General features: G+C 38.4%; 1 protein-coding gene across 1 annotated transcript in view; it reads right to left on the bottom strand.

The window, feature by feature from the left end:
• The window catches only part of LOC150084915 (gem-associated protein 6-like), a 50,294-nt gene extending 39,358 nt beyond the window's left edge, over nt 1-10,936 (bottom strand). The window contains exon 1 of the mRNA XM_090375644.1: nt 10,759-10,936. Within this exon, the coding sequence (XP_090231770.1) occupies nt 10,759-10,934 (176 nt within the window). The 5' untranslated portion in view covers nt 10,935-10,936. The remainder of the gene's footprint in view (nt 1-10,758) is intronic.
• Nucleotides 10,937-15,989: the final 5,053 nt, after the last annotated feature.

The following is a 15,989-nucleotide window of genomic DNA, read 5'->3' as shown; positions in this document are numbered from 1 at the left end:
ATGCACAGGGCATAATAGCATATGGTTTTAACAAGTTAGTTTAATTTATGGGTAAACTAAGGTGTATCTACACCAATATTATATATACTATTTTTAATAAAAATTAAGTTTCCGAAGTTATAAAAACAAAATGATGCATTTTTGTTAGCCTTTGAAATGTAATTCCCCCCCCCCCTTTTTCGTAATGGTTCTTAGTCCAATATAACACGGTTTCGCACTACACAAGATTTTATAAGAACCTAACTACTGTGTTATACGAGGATTACCTGTACTTTGTTTTTTCCTGCTAGGCAAGAGAACGTAGCTTAAAAGCTTTCTTCCACAGTACCATCTGGATGACTGTCAGCAATGGAGGGTGATTGGAAAAATGGAGATGGACCAACCTCATGTGGAGATTGTCATTCTTTAATGTCCAAAAGGTGTCATCTTGAGGCTATGAAAACAATCTGAGGAGGCAAGACCGTGTAACTAACTATAAGAAAGACAAAGGCATGAGAAACACAATATGACCAATATCTGAATACCAGCCAAATATAACAGAAAATTGCCTGCACATTAACTTGCATTGGTGGTCGTGTGAACCACAGCTTTACTATATGAAGTTATACAGGTCTTACAGACTTCAGTGAAGTGAACTCTATAATGGAAACAAATGTGGCTCTCTGACAAGTCAAGATTCAGATGGAACAGTGATTGAAGCAACTTACACCTTTGTAATACACACAAACCCTCCCTAATAGTGAAAAGTGCAGTTTTAGTGGAAGGCAGAATAACAGTATATAGACATCACCATAAAATGGCTGTCGTGTCCTTCCATGTCTTTTAGGATGGAATCATGCCTTCTCAATAATAAAAAGAAAATCTCAGAGCTCTGTGTAAGGCTGCTAATTAATGTCAATTAAATATTAACTCCTTTTTCCATAAGGCTCAGTTAGTTGATAAATTTCTGAAAGCATTTCTGGCCTCAGCTATCATAAGAATAAACGGAAGACTTGAAGTTTATTTATAGAATGGAGTTGCCTGCTAGATACTCAGAATTCAGCCCATAGAGCATACCTGTGATGTTTTTGAGAGGCAAATTATAAGGCATTATCTTCTCCAAAGAACTCTTCATGTCATGCATATTCACTAAGTTTTTTAGCAATTTTATAAGTTATTCATTTACAGATTTATACTGTACATCAGTTTTTTATTTAAATTTCAACTAATAATGATATTTCTAATAATTAAATTTTTAACTTCCTTAACTTTTGCATGTGTGAGTTGTGTACGGAGTGATTCAAAAAGAAGTCTGGGTGATTCATTAATTAATTAGTTTTTTCTTTCCATAACTAAAAATTTGAATGTAAAATGAATTACAGTGTATCTGTGCAAGTGTAGCACAGTATTCATATTACCATTTATGACTTTTTTTTTTTTTTTTTATGAGAACCCCAAACACGAGAGGTATTAGAACCTATAGTACTTAGTACCATGCTTGGGTTGGAGGTTAAGAAGACGAAAGAAGATATTTGTTGACATTGGACTTGAACTTCTGTAGATTGTAATTTTCAGGAAATACGTATGAAGGAAGGTTGTTCCAGAAAACGGCAGTTGAATGAATAAATGAGGAAGATGAAAAGTTGGTTCTGTGGGTTTGAAGTTGGACAGTAAATGGATGTTGGCTGGTGGCGGCACGTGTTCGGACTGTTTTGAAAGAGAGCGGGAATTATAGAAGCCAATTCAGAAGAACAGTGCCCATGGAAATATCTGTAGAAGAGGCATGCAGCAGAAACAGTACGTCTATGAGAAAGCGAGTGGAGAGACTCTGTTAGAGATGAATCATTAATTAACCTAACTGCCCTCTTCTGAATGGAATCAAGAAGCCTGAGAGAGGTTTTGGGGGCATCACCCCAAATGTGGGAACAATATTCCATGGCAGGGCAGATTTGCAATTTATACAGAGTGAGCAGCTGTTTGGAAGAAAAGTAACGCCGAGAGCAAAAGAGAAAACCAAGTTTTTTAGATGCAGAGGAAGCAATATTTGTAATGTGCTTGTGCCAAGAGAGATTAGAAGTCAGGGAAATCCCCAAAAGAGATATATCCTTTTGCCTAGAAACTGGAGTGTCACTAAAGATAAGCATAGGAGCAGAAGAATCCTTTTTGCAAGATATAAGACAAGACTGAGTTTTAGAAGGGTTGAAATCAACTAAGTTGTCTTTGCCCCACTGGAGAATTACCTGAAGATCGGCATTTAAGGAATTGGTAGCAGATTTCCGAGAAGTTGAAGCTGATTGAGCAGGGCAAGGTTTCTCAAAATGGAAGGTTGAATGCAATGTACTATCATCGGCAAAACTATGGATAGGATTTCCAGTCAATGGAAGAAGGTCATTGATATACAAGAGGAAAAGAGTGGGGGAAAGAACTGAACCTTGGGGGACACCGGCATTAGTGGAGAAGTTAGAAGACAGAGAGCCATCTACCATCACCCTCAGTGAGCGATCAGAGAGAAAACTGGATAACCAATTACTAAAAACAGTTGGCAAACCATAAGATGGAAGCTTGTTTAGAAGACCTTTATGCCAAACACGATCGAAAGCCTTTGAGATGTCAAGAGCAACTACTTGTGTTTCACCGAACCTTTCCATTGAAGTAGTCCATAAATGGGTAACATAAGCCAGAATATCACCAGTGGATCGACACTGATTGATATTTGAATCCCAATCCTATTTGATGTCTTCTTTAAAAGTACTTGATAATTTTTGTTTGAGGCCTTTTCTCATTTAACACAAATTCATGAGACCAAAGAGTACCCAAACTCCCACATAGGAAGTACTAAAGTGAATGAAATTTTCATTAGTCGTACATTGCAAAAGGAAGATGAATAACATTTGATGAAACCTACTTGTCTGTATATCTGTTTGGTTATGTGTTTGGTTACATGAGAAGGAGAAGAAACAATTATTTGAGAATATAATATCTATATCACCAATTTCATTTAGGAGTGTTGTTGCTGAATAGCATAGCAACACTTTATCACTTTCTTCTGAGAATCTTTATATGATACAACTTTGCTGTTATCCATATTTATGATCAGGTATTATGCTTAACCAAAAATGAAAAGATTCAAGGAAGGCCCAAAATTTAATGCAGTTGTTAATGGAATTACAAGATTTATAATGTTTAACACCATCTGCTAAAAAAGGAGAGGACCCAATGAGGAACCTGAAGAAAAGACTTCAAGAGACATTGAGCTATTATAAATAATCTATTCATTTACCCAGTTTAGAAGTGGAGTACAAATACTGTAATTATAGCTTTAATTTTAAAAGTTTGTGATTAACTGTACTGAGTGTCCTACAGAGAGATCTATATAATAACTCACATCAACCCAGCTTACAGTCCTGCGCAGGCCCATTGTATTATAGCCACACTCGTAACTGCACCCAACCCCACCTGCATTGTTTCTACATGCCACCCGCAAAACAAATAGAAAAAAGAACTGACATATTAAGAAAGCAATATTAATATTTTTAGTGTAAATAATACATAAAAATTTTTAGAAAAATTATTTTTTTTTAAATTTCATTAAATAGAAAAGTAAATGAAAATAGATTGATAACATGATTTTACACATTTTTTTAATATGTTATGTAGAAAGAGGGCATCACCAACAGTTTCTGGGTTCAACTGTGTTCTTTCTTGGATAGAAATCCAGATGCAGAAAAATCTCTTTCACTGGCTACACTGTTGGCAAGGATGGTAAGAATGAAACAAGCAACAGCTACAAGATTTGAAAAAAAAAAAAAAAAAAAACAGGTTTTTTTTTTTTTTTTTTTTTTTCAAATCTTGTTTAAAGTGGTGGGGGAAAAACTGTTGTTTTCCCCCACCACTCCAAACAATTGATAATCCCAAGGGCTCACATCTGGTGAGTATGAACTTGGCACTCAGGGTAATTCAGAATTTTTTTTTTTGGCTGGTTGAGCATAAGCCTCACGCTTCCTTTATTAGCCATTTATTATGGCTAATAATAAATCTTCATTATCAGAAATAAAGATGAAGATGTTGACACACTGAAACTTCCAAAACTAAAGTTCAACATCTTTATCACTTGAATCTTCCAATCAAATCATCTCCCTTCTTCCTCCAGTTGAACCTTTTAATTCTTGTCTCTTGGTGTTGTGTGGCAATGAATTATTTATAAAAACTGGAACCACACTTAACCTGCAAATACTTGACTCAATGCAGGACTCTACCCAGCTGCCCCAATCAATATCCATGGTGGAAATTGCCAAAAGGCAAGCAAGTTGGTGGTAATGGAACCTTCATGATGAAAACCATGCTGACCTTCCGTTAAAATTTGGTTAATATAAGATGAGTTTTCACTGAGCTACTGTATTTAATATTTTTTCAATGCTGCTGATTCATGAAACTAGTTAATAATAATTAGCTTAAAGTTTCAATCAACATTTGTATATAGGTAGTACAAAAATGTCATCTTTTAGTGATTTATTAAAAATATGGGTTGATAATTGATCAGGACATCGCTTTGAGAAAATATATACCGTGTATGGGTATTAAGTACTATAGGTACAGAGGTACTTTCATAAAGGCTGAGATGATGAAAATACTTTTTGACATCAGACTTCAACTTCTGCAATTGTAATTTTCAGGAAATACATGTGCAGAGAGGTTGTTCCAGACAACAGAAGTTGAAGGAATAAATGAGGAAAAGAAAAGTTGGTTCCATGAGTTTAAGTTGGACAGTAAAAGGATGCTAACTGGTGCACATGTTCAGACTAGTTTGGAAGAGAGAGAGAGCAGGAATTATAGAAGTCAATTCAGAAGAACAGTGCCCATAGAACTATCTATAATAAAGGCAGCAGAAACAGTCTGAGACATAGTGTAGAGATTTTGTAAGAGATAAGTCATTAATTAACCTAATTGCCCACCCTTGAATGGAGTCCAGAAGCATGAGGAGATATTATCGGGGCACCCAGGCACCCGGGGTGGATGGGATCTATCCAGTTATATTAAAGGAGGCAGCAAAGGAAGTAAGCAAACCCCTAGCCATAATTATGAGAGCTTCTTTGGACTCAGGGGAGGTACCCATGGACTGGAGATGTGCAAATGTAACCCCAATTCACAAAGGAGGATCAAAGGCTGACACAAGTAATTATAGACCTGTTAGTTTAACTTCGGTTCCAGGAAAATTAATGGAGGCACTGGTTAAAGAAGCACTGCAGGATCATCTGGACAAGAATTCAGTTATAGCTCAGACACAGCATGGGTTTGTTAAGGGCAGGTCTTGTCTGACCAATTTGATTGGATACTATGATGTAGTCACAAAAGAACTGGATGCAGGGAATAACTTTGATATTATATATTTGGATCTTAGAAAGGCTTTTGATACTGTTGCGCATGGAAGACTGCTGCACAAATTGGAGAAGTATGGCATTCGAGGCAAATTGCTGCTATGGATAAAGGGATGGTTGAGTGGCAGAAGACAGAGAGTGGTAATCAATGGACACTGCTCAACGTGGACTAATGTTATTAGTGGAGTTCCTCAGGGTTCAGTGTTGGGTCCATTGTTGTTTTCTGTATTTATAAATGATATTGATGATGGTGTATCAGGCTTAATGTCCAAGTTTGCAGACGATACAAAGGTTGGCAGGATTGTTAAGGACACTACTGATACTATGCTGCTGCAACAGGATCTGGAAAGGTTGAGCAGATGGGCTGAGAGGTGGCAAATGAAGTTTAACATTGACAAATGTAAAGTACTACATATGGGAAACAGTAACCCCAGATCAACGTATCAACTCTGTGGTACTACGCTGACAGTGGTAGAGAATGAAAAGGACCTGGGGGTAATTGTGCAGGCAGATATGAAGTTCTCTGAGCAGTGCAGACGAGCTGCAAGAGTAGCTCATGGTGTCTTGTCAATGATATACAGGAATTTTTCTAGCAGGGACAGGGATGTGATTATTCCCTTGTATAAGGCATTGGTCAGGCCACACCTTGAGTACTGTATACAGGTCTGGAGGCCTCATTTCAAGAAGGATGTAGAGCTGCTGGAACGAGTACAGAGAAGGGCAACAAGATTAGTGAATGGAACAAAGGGTTGCTCTTACGAAGAAAGGCTTAAGTTTTGCAAATTACAGAGCCTGGAGACTAGGCATCGCCGAGGTGATCTGATAGAGGTGTACAAGGCTTTGAATGGCTTGAGCATGCTCAATGCCGATGGAATTCTTCCTCTTGCTCAGAATAATCACCTGAGAGGGCATAAATTCAAATTGAGGAAGGACGGATGTCGGATAGATGTGCGGAAATTCGCCTTTAGCCAGCGGGCAGTTGGTTTGTGGAATAGACTTCCATCGCTTGTTGTTGAAGTTGATAGCCTAAACAAATTTAAGGCTCAGCTGGACAGGTATTTCGAACGAATTCAGGGGTGAAATGGGAGTAGTGGTTGTTTTGTTTTTTTTTTTCTTTTTTTTTTGGCTAATGCTGAATAAGCTTGCTTTCTTGCATCATATGCCTCTACTAATGCTAATGCTAATGCTGTCCAGATGTAGGGACATTATTCCATGGTGAGATGAATTTGAGATTTGTACAGAGTGAGTAGCTGTTTAGAAGATAATTTATGTTTATGTCAAAAGCAAAAGAGAAAACTCAGTTTTTTTTAATGCAGATGAAACAATATTTGTTATGTGCTTAGAGAGAGAGAGAGAGAGAGAGAGAGAGAGAGAGAGAGAGAGAGAGAGAGAGAGAGAGAGAGAGGTGATTGTCTAGAAATGTGAGTGTGCTTGAAGATAAGCAAAGCAGCAGAAGAATCCATTTGTGCAACTGGAAGGTGGAATGGAATGTGTTATCATCAGCAACAACAGAAAGGATTGCGAGTTAATGGAAGAAAGTCATTAATGTATGAGTGGGAGAAAGAATTGAACCTTGGGGAACACCAGCATGAGTTTAGAAGTTAGAACACAGAGGGCCATCTACCATCACCCACAGTGAGCAGTCAGAGAGAAAACCAGATACCCAATTACAAAAAACAGTTGGCAAACAACAAGATGGAAGCTTATTTACAAAACTTTATGCCAGATACAATCAAGTGTTTGAAATGTCAAGAACAAATGCCTGAGTTTCACCAAACTTTTCCACTGAATTTGTCCATAAATGGATAACGTAAGCCAGCATACAACCAGTGGATTGACACAGATGGAATCAATATTGGTGATTGTTGCTCAGATGGAAGGTTTCTAGATAGTTTATGAGTTGGCAGTTAATGGATTTCTCCATTACTTTAGAAAGAGTAGAAGTAAATGCAATGGGACGATAACTGAATGGGGCAGATTTGTTACCTCTTTTTAGGAACTGGCTCAATATGAGCAAATTTCCAAGCAGAGGAAAAAAAACCACCAAAATTGTAAAAAGGTGACACAGCAGGAGTGAGCACAGGTGTTGAGAACAAGTGGAAAAATATCATCAAGACCTCAAGCTTTCTTGGCATCGAGATTGTTCAAAGTTCTTCTGCTATCCTTTTGATGGAAGACCACAGGAGACTTAATGGTTGGATGTGGTTTACCAAGATCATTAATACAAGAGTTAGAAGAAAGTAGGATTCAATCAGATTCGCAGCTGAGGTGTTAATAGAACCATCAAGTTTTAACAGATGGTGGGAGTAGAGATGGGCAAAATTTGCAACCAATAGTTTTGGCAAGACACTAGAATGCCCAACTACCATTCTGTTCTTAGCCTGCTCAAAATCTGGTTTAAACTGATTAATAACTGCTTTACAACAGTTATGAGTTTGGTGTAGGCAGAAAATGAACTTGGAGATTTGTATGTAAGCCAATTGCAATATGCAACATCCTTATCTTAAACAACCTTAGTGTATTTATTGGAAAACCAAAGAAAAGAAGAAAATCTCACAGATCAACCCAATTTGGAATTTTGTAATGGCAAACAACACAAAGTTGAGAATGGCCTTGAGAGAAAGGCTCCACTGAAAAAGACTATCACGAAGTTATCTGAGGTGCAAATGAAGGGTTGTTAGTGAGAAAAAGATTGTTTGCTGTGTAGTTAGGATTGTCTGGTATTCTAGTAGGTAAATGAACAACCGTGGGAAGTCATCAGTAATTGCTAAAGCCTCAGCATCTTGACCAGCTGGGTCTGTGACTAAACAGCTGAAGCCGGCCATTGTGTGAATGTTAAGATCACCAAAGAAAATTTCCTCACTGTTAGGAAAGTTGGACTGGAGAAAGTCAAGTTTCAAAGGAAGGAAGTCAAAGAGTTCCAAGTGATTAGTGGAGCTGAGAGAATGAATTTGACAGAATGAGGTAGGGAAATTTTAAGCCAGAGATGAACGAAAAGAGAAGATTCCAAATTACTAAGTCTGTGACAAGGAATTCAAAGTATTCTTGTATGTAAAGAATACTTTGAATGTAAAGACAGTAACCAGGGTTTCCCCTATACGGCGCTGAGTCATCTAACAGCAAAATGCCATTGCCAGCATTTAAAAAAAAAAAATTTTTAAATCTAATGAAATGTTTGTATCTTGATGTGTATATTAATGTGTGTTTTGTTGTATGTTGTAAGCCAGCACCTGGCATTTAACAGTTGGGGGCAGGAGAACAAAGGCTCCCCTATTCCCTGACTCCTGTCCCAAGCCACAAAGAGGCAGCCCGGTTCTACTACCAAGAGACACATACCGAGGTTGTCACAAGGAGAACCTCAAAATAATTTAGAAAGGAAAGAGAGGATGAAGAAAAAAGGAACAGAAGAGAAGAGGAATAGATATCCTCTAGAAATATAAGCAGAAGAATATAAAAGAGAAAAGTAAGAAGACTACAAGGAACATGTAATCAAAAACTAATTATCAACAGCTATGCATATATATACATACAATCAATTTTACCCAGTAATCATAATAAAGCCAATCATAATATCAACCATTAGGGCAGATAATAACTTAAAATCAAATTTAAAACTCCAAAAACAACAAGGCAAGAATCATACCAATAAGCAATCGAAAGACTGCAAATCAATAAGATTACAAAACCTTGAAAAACTTAAAACTAAAACAGCCAATCAATCAGCAAAATCCCCAACAACACGATTAATGCAAGATAACAACACATAAGGTAATTAATCTAATACCACTTCCAAAACCCAAGACACAATCAGAGAGCAAGTCCAAAGAGACAACTTAAAATTTAACTTAACAATAATCAAACAGTATTTTACATTTTAACAAGTGATAGTCTGAACCAATCCCCGAAACCAGAAAACTCAGATCAGAGTCCAGCCAGCAAAAACAAATACAGGCTGTCACGACAAAACCATCCAAACAAAACAAGAAAACACTGTTGACAATCCTCAACCAGTACTGATGACAATTTACTAAACAGCCACAACTTTCTATGATATACAAGTTTAGCTGAAACTATCAGCACGAACAACAAATAGAAGTTAAAAGGATAAGACAGGTCATAAAATCTAAAACACTTTATGCAGCAACTTGCATAAAATCATTTAAAATAAGTTAAGGTTTGAACAAATATTAAGGCTAAGATGCATTTAAGGCTAAAGTCTCACAAATATAAAGGTTATTAAGACAACAGAACCCCTCCTGCCAAAGCCATATGACCCAAGCTATGGGTGAAAGACCCACTAAAACCCCGAATCATCAGCTAAAAATAATTAGCAAACAATCCTTCAACTGAACAAGGTGAATTAACAAACTACGTGTACAGCCAGCAAACTAAACGCAATGGCAGAGACAACAGGATGATATTTACATTAACATAACAATTTAAAGTAATGTAGCATACATAATTTAACAACGAAACGAGGTGAATTAACAAAATACAATTAGCCAACAAACGAAATGGCCTCTCTGCATCCCGCAGAAACAACAAAATAATATTTACATTATTAATTAACAACATAGTAATTTTATAACCCTTAGAAGACAGTTCACGACATTATCGTAATATACAGTTGGAGCCATGTAAGGCGCAGAGACTGCAAAATTCAATTTACATTATTAACAACACAGTAATTTTAAATCCTCATAAAAGAAAATTCACAACACTAATTGAAGTGTGCAAAAGAAGCTTACATAGATGCTACTAATAATAAGCTAGAATTATCACACAAAACGAGGAATATTAGGGAAACATGCACGTGTACTGGCGATGATTGCGACCTGGGCAGGTAAATCCTGCATATTTTATTATTATTATTATTAGCCATGTGGTGCAAGGAAGCCTGAGGCTTATGCTTTCGCTCAGGGCACTCAAAAAATTTTGAGTGCCCTGAGCGAAAGATTGATTGATTGATTTGGTAGTTGTTGGCGCATCGGCTTCTGTGGCCATATTGCACCTCCCAAGGTTTTTGCAGTACTTTGATCCAAGCCCGAGGGGGGAATCGAACCCGCGACCTTTGGGTTGCCGGGCAGGTACTTTACCGACTCGGCTAGCCCGGTCGGTCCCTGAGCGAAAGAGAGAGAAGTGGGAGAGAATCACCAAAAAGGAGAATGATGATTTCCACCTAAGGATCCTGAGTGTACCAAGCACATACTCACTAGATGTGAACCCCTGGGGTTATTTTTTGTACCACTTAAATTACTGTGGAGGGCTGTCGTGGTAAAGCAACTTGCTTGTACATCTATAATAACAGTTTATCTTTTATTAATAATACTGCATTTTGTACTTGTGCCAGGGCATTGGGCAAAAAACAGAGACGGAGAGAAAAAAAATGCATATTTATATATACCTTTCTGAAACTGGGTCTATTGTCTTTACCCAACCTGTGTATACATTCCCATCTGTTGCGGCAACTTGAACTTGTTTATACAAAAGGCTTTTAAATGCAATAGGATCATTTGTGAACACTGTATGAGAACGACAATCAATAGTGGTTGTACTGTCACATTCTTCCACACCAGCCATGTTTACACCTAAAGTGTGATAAGAGAATTCCACTAGAGGGAGCGGAGAATAAATCATATTATATGTTTGTCCCCCCCTCCATATAAACATATTTCTATTTCATTGTCTTTCATGTTGGAATATGCTTATAAATGCCTATAAATTGTTATATATAACAATAAATATGCCTATAAATTGTTATAAATATACATAATGAAATGTCTTTATTTTATTTTTTTTATATTATGCAGTGATATTGAATGATTCAAAAATTTTTAAATTAGCCTAAGGTGTTGTCTAAAGTCGACCAATACAGAGAGCACGCTAAAGAATTAATTAAAACAATGATCAAGTAATTTAGAGTGAAATTTAATTTAATTTAATTTAGAGTGAAATTGTCGCTTCAGTTACTATCTTGTCGCTAGCTGCCGCCACTGTCACTTTCGATTATGATTGAAACCAGCGCTACGATACGAACCTACAAACTGATGCACACATATATACTTGTGTGCAAAACTTAAGGACCACTATATCTAAAGGTTACAACCACAAAATCAAACGAAACAGCCTGTGGTGATTTGCATAACTGTGCACATGCAAAAATTTGAATCGTGATGAGAGGGCTCACATAAACAGATAAAATCAGCAGTTCAGCAGTTAAGTGCAAATAACAAATGGTGAGAACGATTGTTACAGACGTTCGATTGATTTCATACAGTGCTACAGACAACAAAATGGCCCGTATACAACATCTGGATGACTTTACCCGAGGTTGAATAATTGGGAAGTGCGAGGAGTGTGGCTGCAGAGTTCGGTATCGCCCATAGCATCGTATCACGTGCGTGGTCGGCCTTCGACAGGTACAGCGGTTCGAAGGACCAGTGGTGGTCGTCCGCGAAAAACAACGCCCAATGATGATCGCTATATACTCCTACAGGCCAAGAGGGACCGATACCAGACATTGGGATCCATTGCAAACCAGCTGCACAGGACGCGGGATATCGCAGTTTACTGTGGCCAGGCGACTCCACAAAGGTGGACTGTTTGCCAGAACACGGCCAGAACGCTGTGCCCCTTTAACACCTGCCCATCGGAGACAAAGTTTACAGTGACGCATCGAACACAAGGACTGGACAGCAGTCCTTGACCATAGCAGCATTATGGTCACTACCTGCTGTTACTTCCAGCAGTGTAATATTTTGCATGCAATTTCAATCATTAGTGAGAATCTAGTCGAGGATATTAGAACCAGTTTAATTTCTTTGACATGTTTGAATAAATAAATAACAATCATCCAGATGCTTAAAAATCTAGTTCCCAATTGTATATTTCCCATCCTTAAGGCGTCGTCGTGTCGTCGTTGTTATTTATGTGCTTCGGCTACTTAGGCCATATTGCTCCGTGTATATTGTCTGGAAATTGCATGTGTTCTGAGGTCAATTTTCTGTTTTGCTGGAAGAAAAACCACATTACCCTCGCTTGAGACCGACTAACTCAGCCACGTTGTGAAAAATACCCATATAAACTCCTCCCGTCATCGACGAGATTCGAAATCAGCTCTCTTCCACCCAGTATGGGGAGAACGGCAATCCTACCAACTGTGCTACCCACGAGGGACTTTAAGAGATCGAAGTCTGCCGTAACAAAGCAATCACATTTGGCGGCCCATTGGCATTTTAGCATTAGCATTAGTAGAGGCATTTCATGCAAGAAAGCAAGCTTATGCAGCATCAGCCAAAAAAAAAAATAAATAAATAAATATATAAATAAAAAATAACCACTTCCACTTCACCCCTCTGTTCGTTTGAAATACCTGTCCAGCTGAGCCTTAAACTTATTTAGGCTATCAACTTCCACAACAAGCGATGGAAGTCTATTCCAGCAACCAACCAACCACCCGCTGCCTAAAGGCAAATTTCCTCACGTCTATCCTACATCTGCCTTTCCTCAATTTGAATTTATGCCCTCTCAGGTGATTATTCTGAGCAAGAGGAAGAATCCCATCAGCATTGAGCATGCTCAAACCTTTCAAGGCTTTATACACCTCTATCAGATCGCCTCGCCAGTGCATAGTCTCCAGACACTGTAATTTCCAAAACGTAAGCCTTCCTTCTTAAGAGCACCCCTTTCTTCAATTCACTAATCTTGTTGACCTTCTCTGTACTCGATCCAGCATCTCTACATACTTCTTGAAATGAGGCCTCCAGACTTGTATACAGTACTCTAGGTGCGGTCTGACCATTGCCTTATACAAGGGAATAATCACCTCCTTATCCCTGCTAGAAAAATTCCTACATATCATCGACAATACACCATGAGCTACTCTTGCAGCCCGTCTGCACTGTTCAGAAAACTTCATATCAGCCTGCACAACCACCCCCAGGTCCCTTTCATTCTCTACCACTGTCAGTGTAGTACCACAGAGTTGATACGTTGCTCTGGGGTTGCTGTTTCCCATATGTAGTACTTCACATTTGTCAAGGTTAAACTTCATTTGCCACTTCTCAGCCCATCTGCTCAACCTTTCCAGATCCTGTTGCAGCAGCATAGTGTCAGTAGTGTCCTTGACAACCCTTCCAAACTTCGTATCGTCTGCAAACTTGGACATTAAGCTTGATATACCACCATCAATATCATTTATAAATACAGAAAACAATAATGGACCCAATACTGAACCCTGAGGGACTTCACTAATAACATTAATCCACGATGAGCAGTGTCCATTGATTACCACTCTCTGTCTTCTCTCCCTCGACTACCCCTTTATCCACAGAAGCAATTTGCCTCCAATGCCACACTGCTCGAATTTCTGCAGCAGTCTTCCATGTGCAACAGTATCAAAAGCCTTTCTAAGATCCAAGTATATAATATCAAAGTTATTCCCTGCATCCAGTTCTTTTGTGACTGCATCATAGTATCCAATCAAATTGGTCAGGCAAGACTTCCCCTTAACAAAACCATGCTGTGTCCGAGCTATAACTGAAGTCTTGTCTAGATGATCCTGCAGTGCTTCTTTAACCAGTGCCTCCATTAATTTTCCAGGAATAGAAGTTAAACTAACAGGTCTATAATTACTTGTGTCGCCCTTTTATCCTCCTTTGTGAATTGGGGTGACATTTGCACATCTCCAGTCCATGGGTACTTCCCCTGAGTCCAAGGACGCTCTCATAATTATGGCTAAGGGTTTGTTTACTTCCTTTGCTGCTTCCTTTAGTATAACTGGATAGATCCCATCCACCCCAGGTGCCTTTCTTGCATTTATCTTCAACAATTTCTCTTCCACTTTACTCTCAGTTATTACATGATTCTCTAGCTTACTGCCAGAGTTGAATACACCTCTGGCATTCCCCTCGCTGAATAACTCCTCATGTGTGAATGTCGATGCAAAATATTCATTCAGTTTGTTAGCTACCTGAGCAGGATCATCAACAGTTGACCCATCGATATCAAGTGGACCAATCTGATTCATTCCCTTCCTTCTAGAGTTTACATAAGTAAAGAACTCTTTGCATCCCTTGCCAAAGATTTCTCGTAATCTGCTTTCGCCTGCCTAACTTCATTTGTAACTTGGTTACAGATCAACTTGTATCTATCATTGGCTTCTGTGTCACGTGTTAATTTGTATGTATCCCATGCATTTTTTTTTCTCTGCGATATGTCTCATTAGTTCATCTGAAATCCACTTAGGCCTAAACCTTGAACAATATTTCTTAGTTGGTAGGCAAAGCCTAGTAGCTTCCAAGATAAATTCTTTGAATGCTTCCATTTTGAATTCGCTGTTGGTAACATCATCAGCTGGTCCCACTGTATAGAATTTAAATACTGTCTCAGTCCATTGTAGTCGCCTTTACGAAAGCAATAACCCTTCCCTTTACCCCTAATGGTAGTTACCTCTTTGAGTAAATCCCACTTCAATGCAGTGATCACAGTGGCAGTGATCACACTGTGATCACTGCCACCTAGTGGTTCATTTACCTGCAGATTCTTAATCCATGAAGAATCACTACTGATAATCAAATCAAGAGTATTACTCCCTCTAATTGCCTCCTGAACATGCTGATGTAGAAAACAATCATCCAATAAATCCACAAAAGCCTTGCTAGGGTGTGAGTGACCAGCCCCCAAATTCCAGTCAATATTTGGGAAATTAAAATCCCCCATTATAAGACTCTCTGATTTACTGGCCCACTCTATTTCTCCGTACAGTTTCTTATTATACTCATCAGAGTCATTAGGCCTATAGCACACTCCTACTCTCAATTTTGATCTCCCAATGATTATGTCACACCAAACTGACTCGACACTGCACTGTCCAGCAATGTCGACTGGCTTCACTTCCTTGGATTTTATGTATTTCTTAACTAATAGCATAACCCCTCCTCCCTTCCTATTGTGAAAAATATTTTCATTTTTCAGCCCTTTCGCTTACTTTCAAGAAGTATTTTTGCCTAATAGTGCCTGATACTTTTTTTTTCACGGTCTGTACAACAAAGAAATAACGTCATTTCGACGGAGCTTACAAACTTTTACTTTCGTTTTCAATCATCCCATGGGTGCGACCGCCGTAATACTACACTCAGTGACGTCAACTGTTCTCCTGTATTACGGGAGCATCGATCACGCAGGGTCCTAAGAACGGAGTAGATTGTTATACGAATGAAAATTAGAGAACAAGACACAGCACATCTTGAGTAATCAGAACTCTAATAAACACATTAATATAACGTATCATTTATAGGTGTTAAATCCCACGAGTTGGCAGTCACAAGCGTAATGCTTTTCCCCACTTAGTTGACGCGTGAGATCAGTAAAAGGTCATGAGGAATTTCAGTTGGGGGGGGGATGCAGAGATGTATATATTTGAGAAGGGGAAAAATAAGGACACACAGTTAACTTTGCGCAAGACATGACAGGAAGAAAAGAGCAGTGAGAGTTTGGGCCGATTTTTGTCATTGTGTGAAGAAGAGGTAAATTAATAATTACTAGGGAAAAGATGAGAAAAGAACCATATTGATGTCTGATAAAGATTTTCCCTCCCCACCGAGGCGGTGCAGAATATTTTCGGGTAAGTCAACC

The sequence above is a fragment of the Mastigoproctus giganteus genome, chromosome 6, assembly GCF_048544385.1.
Source record: "Mastigoproctus giganteus isolate SK-2022 chromosome 6, ASM4854438v1, whole genome shotgun sequence".
Taxonomy (NCBI): Eukaryota; Metazoa; Arthropoda; class Arachnida; order Uropygi; family Thelyphonidae; genus Mastigoproctus; species Mastigoproctus giganteus.
Note: the sequence above shows the minus strand (reverse complement) of the source record. Positions and strands in the feature narration are given on the sequence as shown.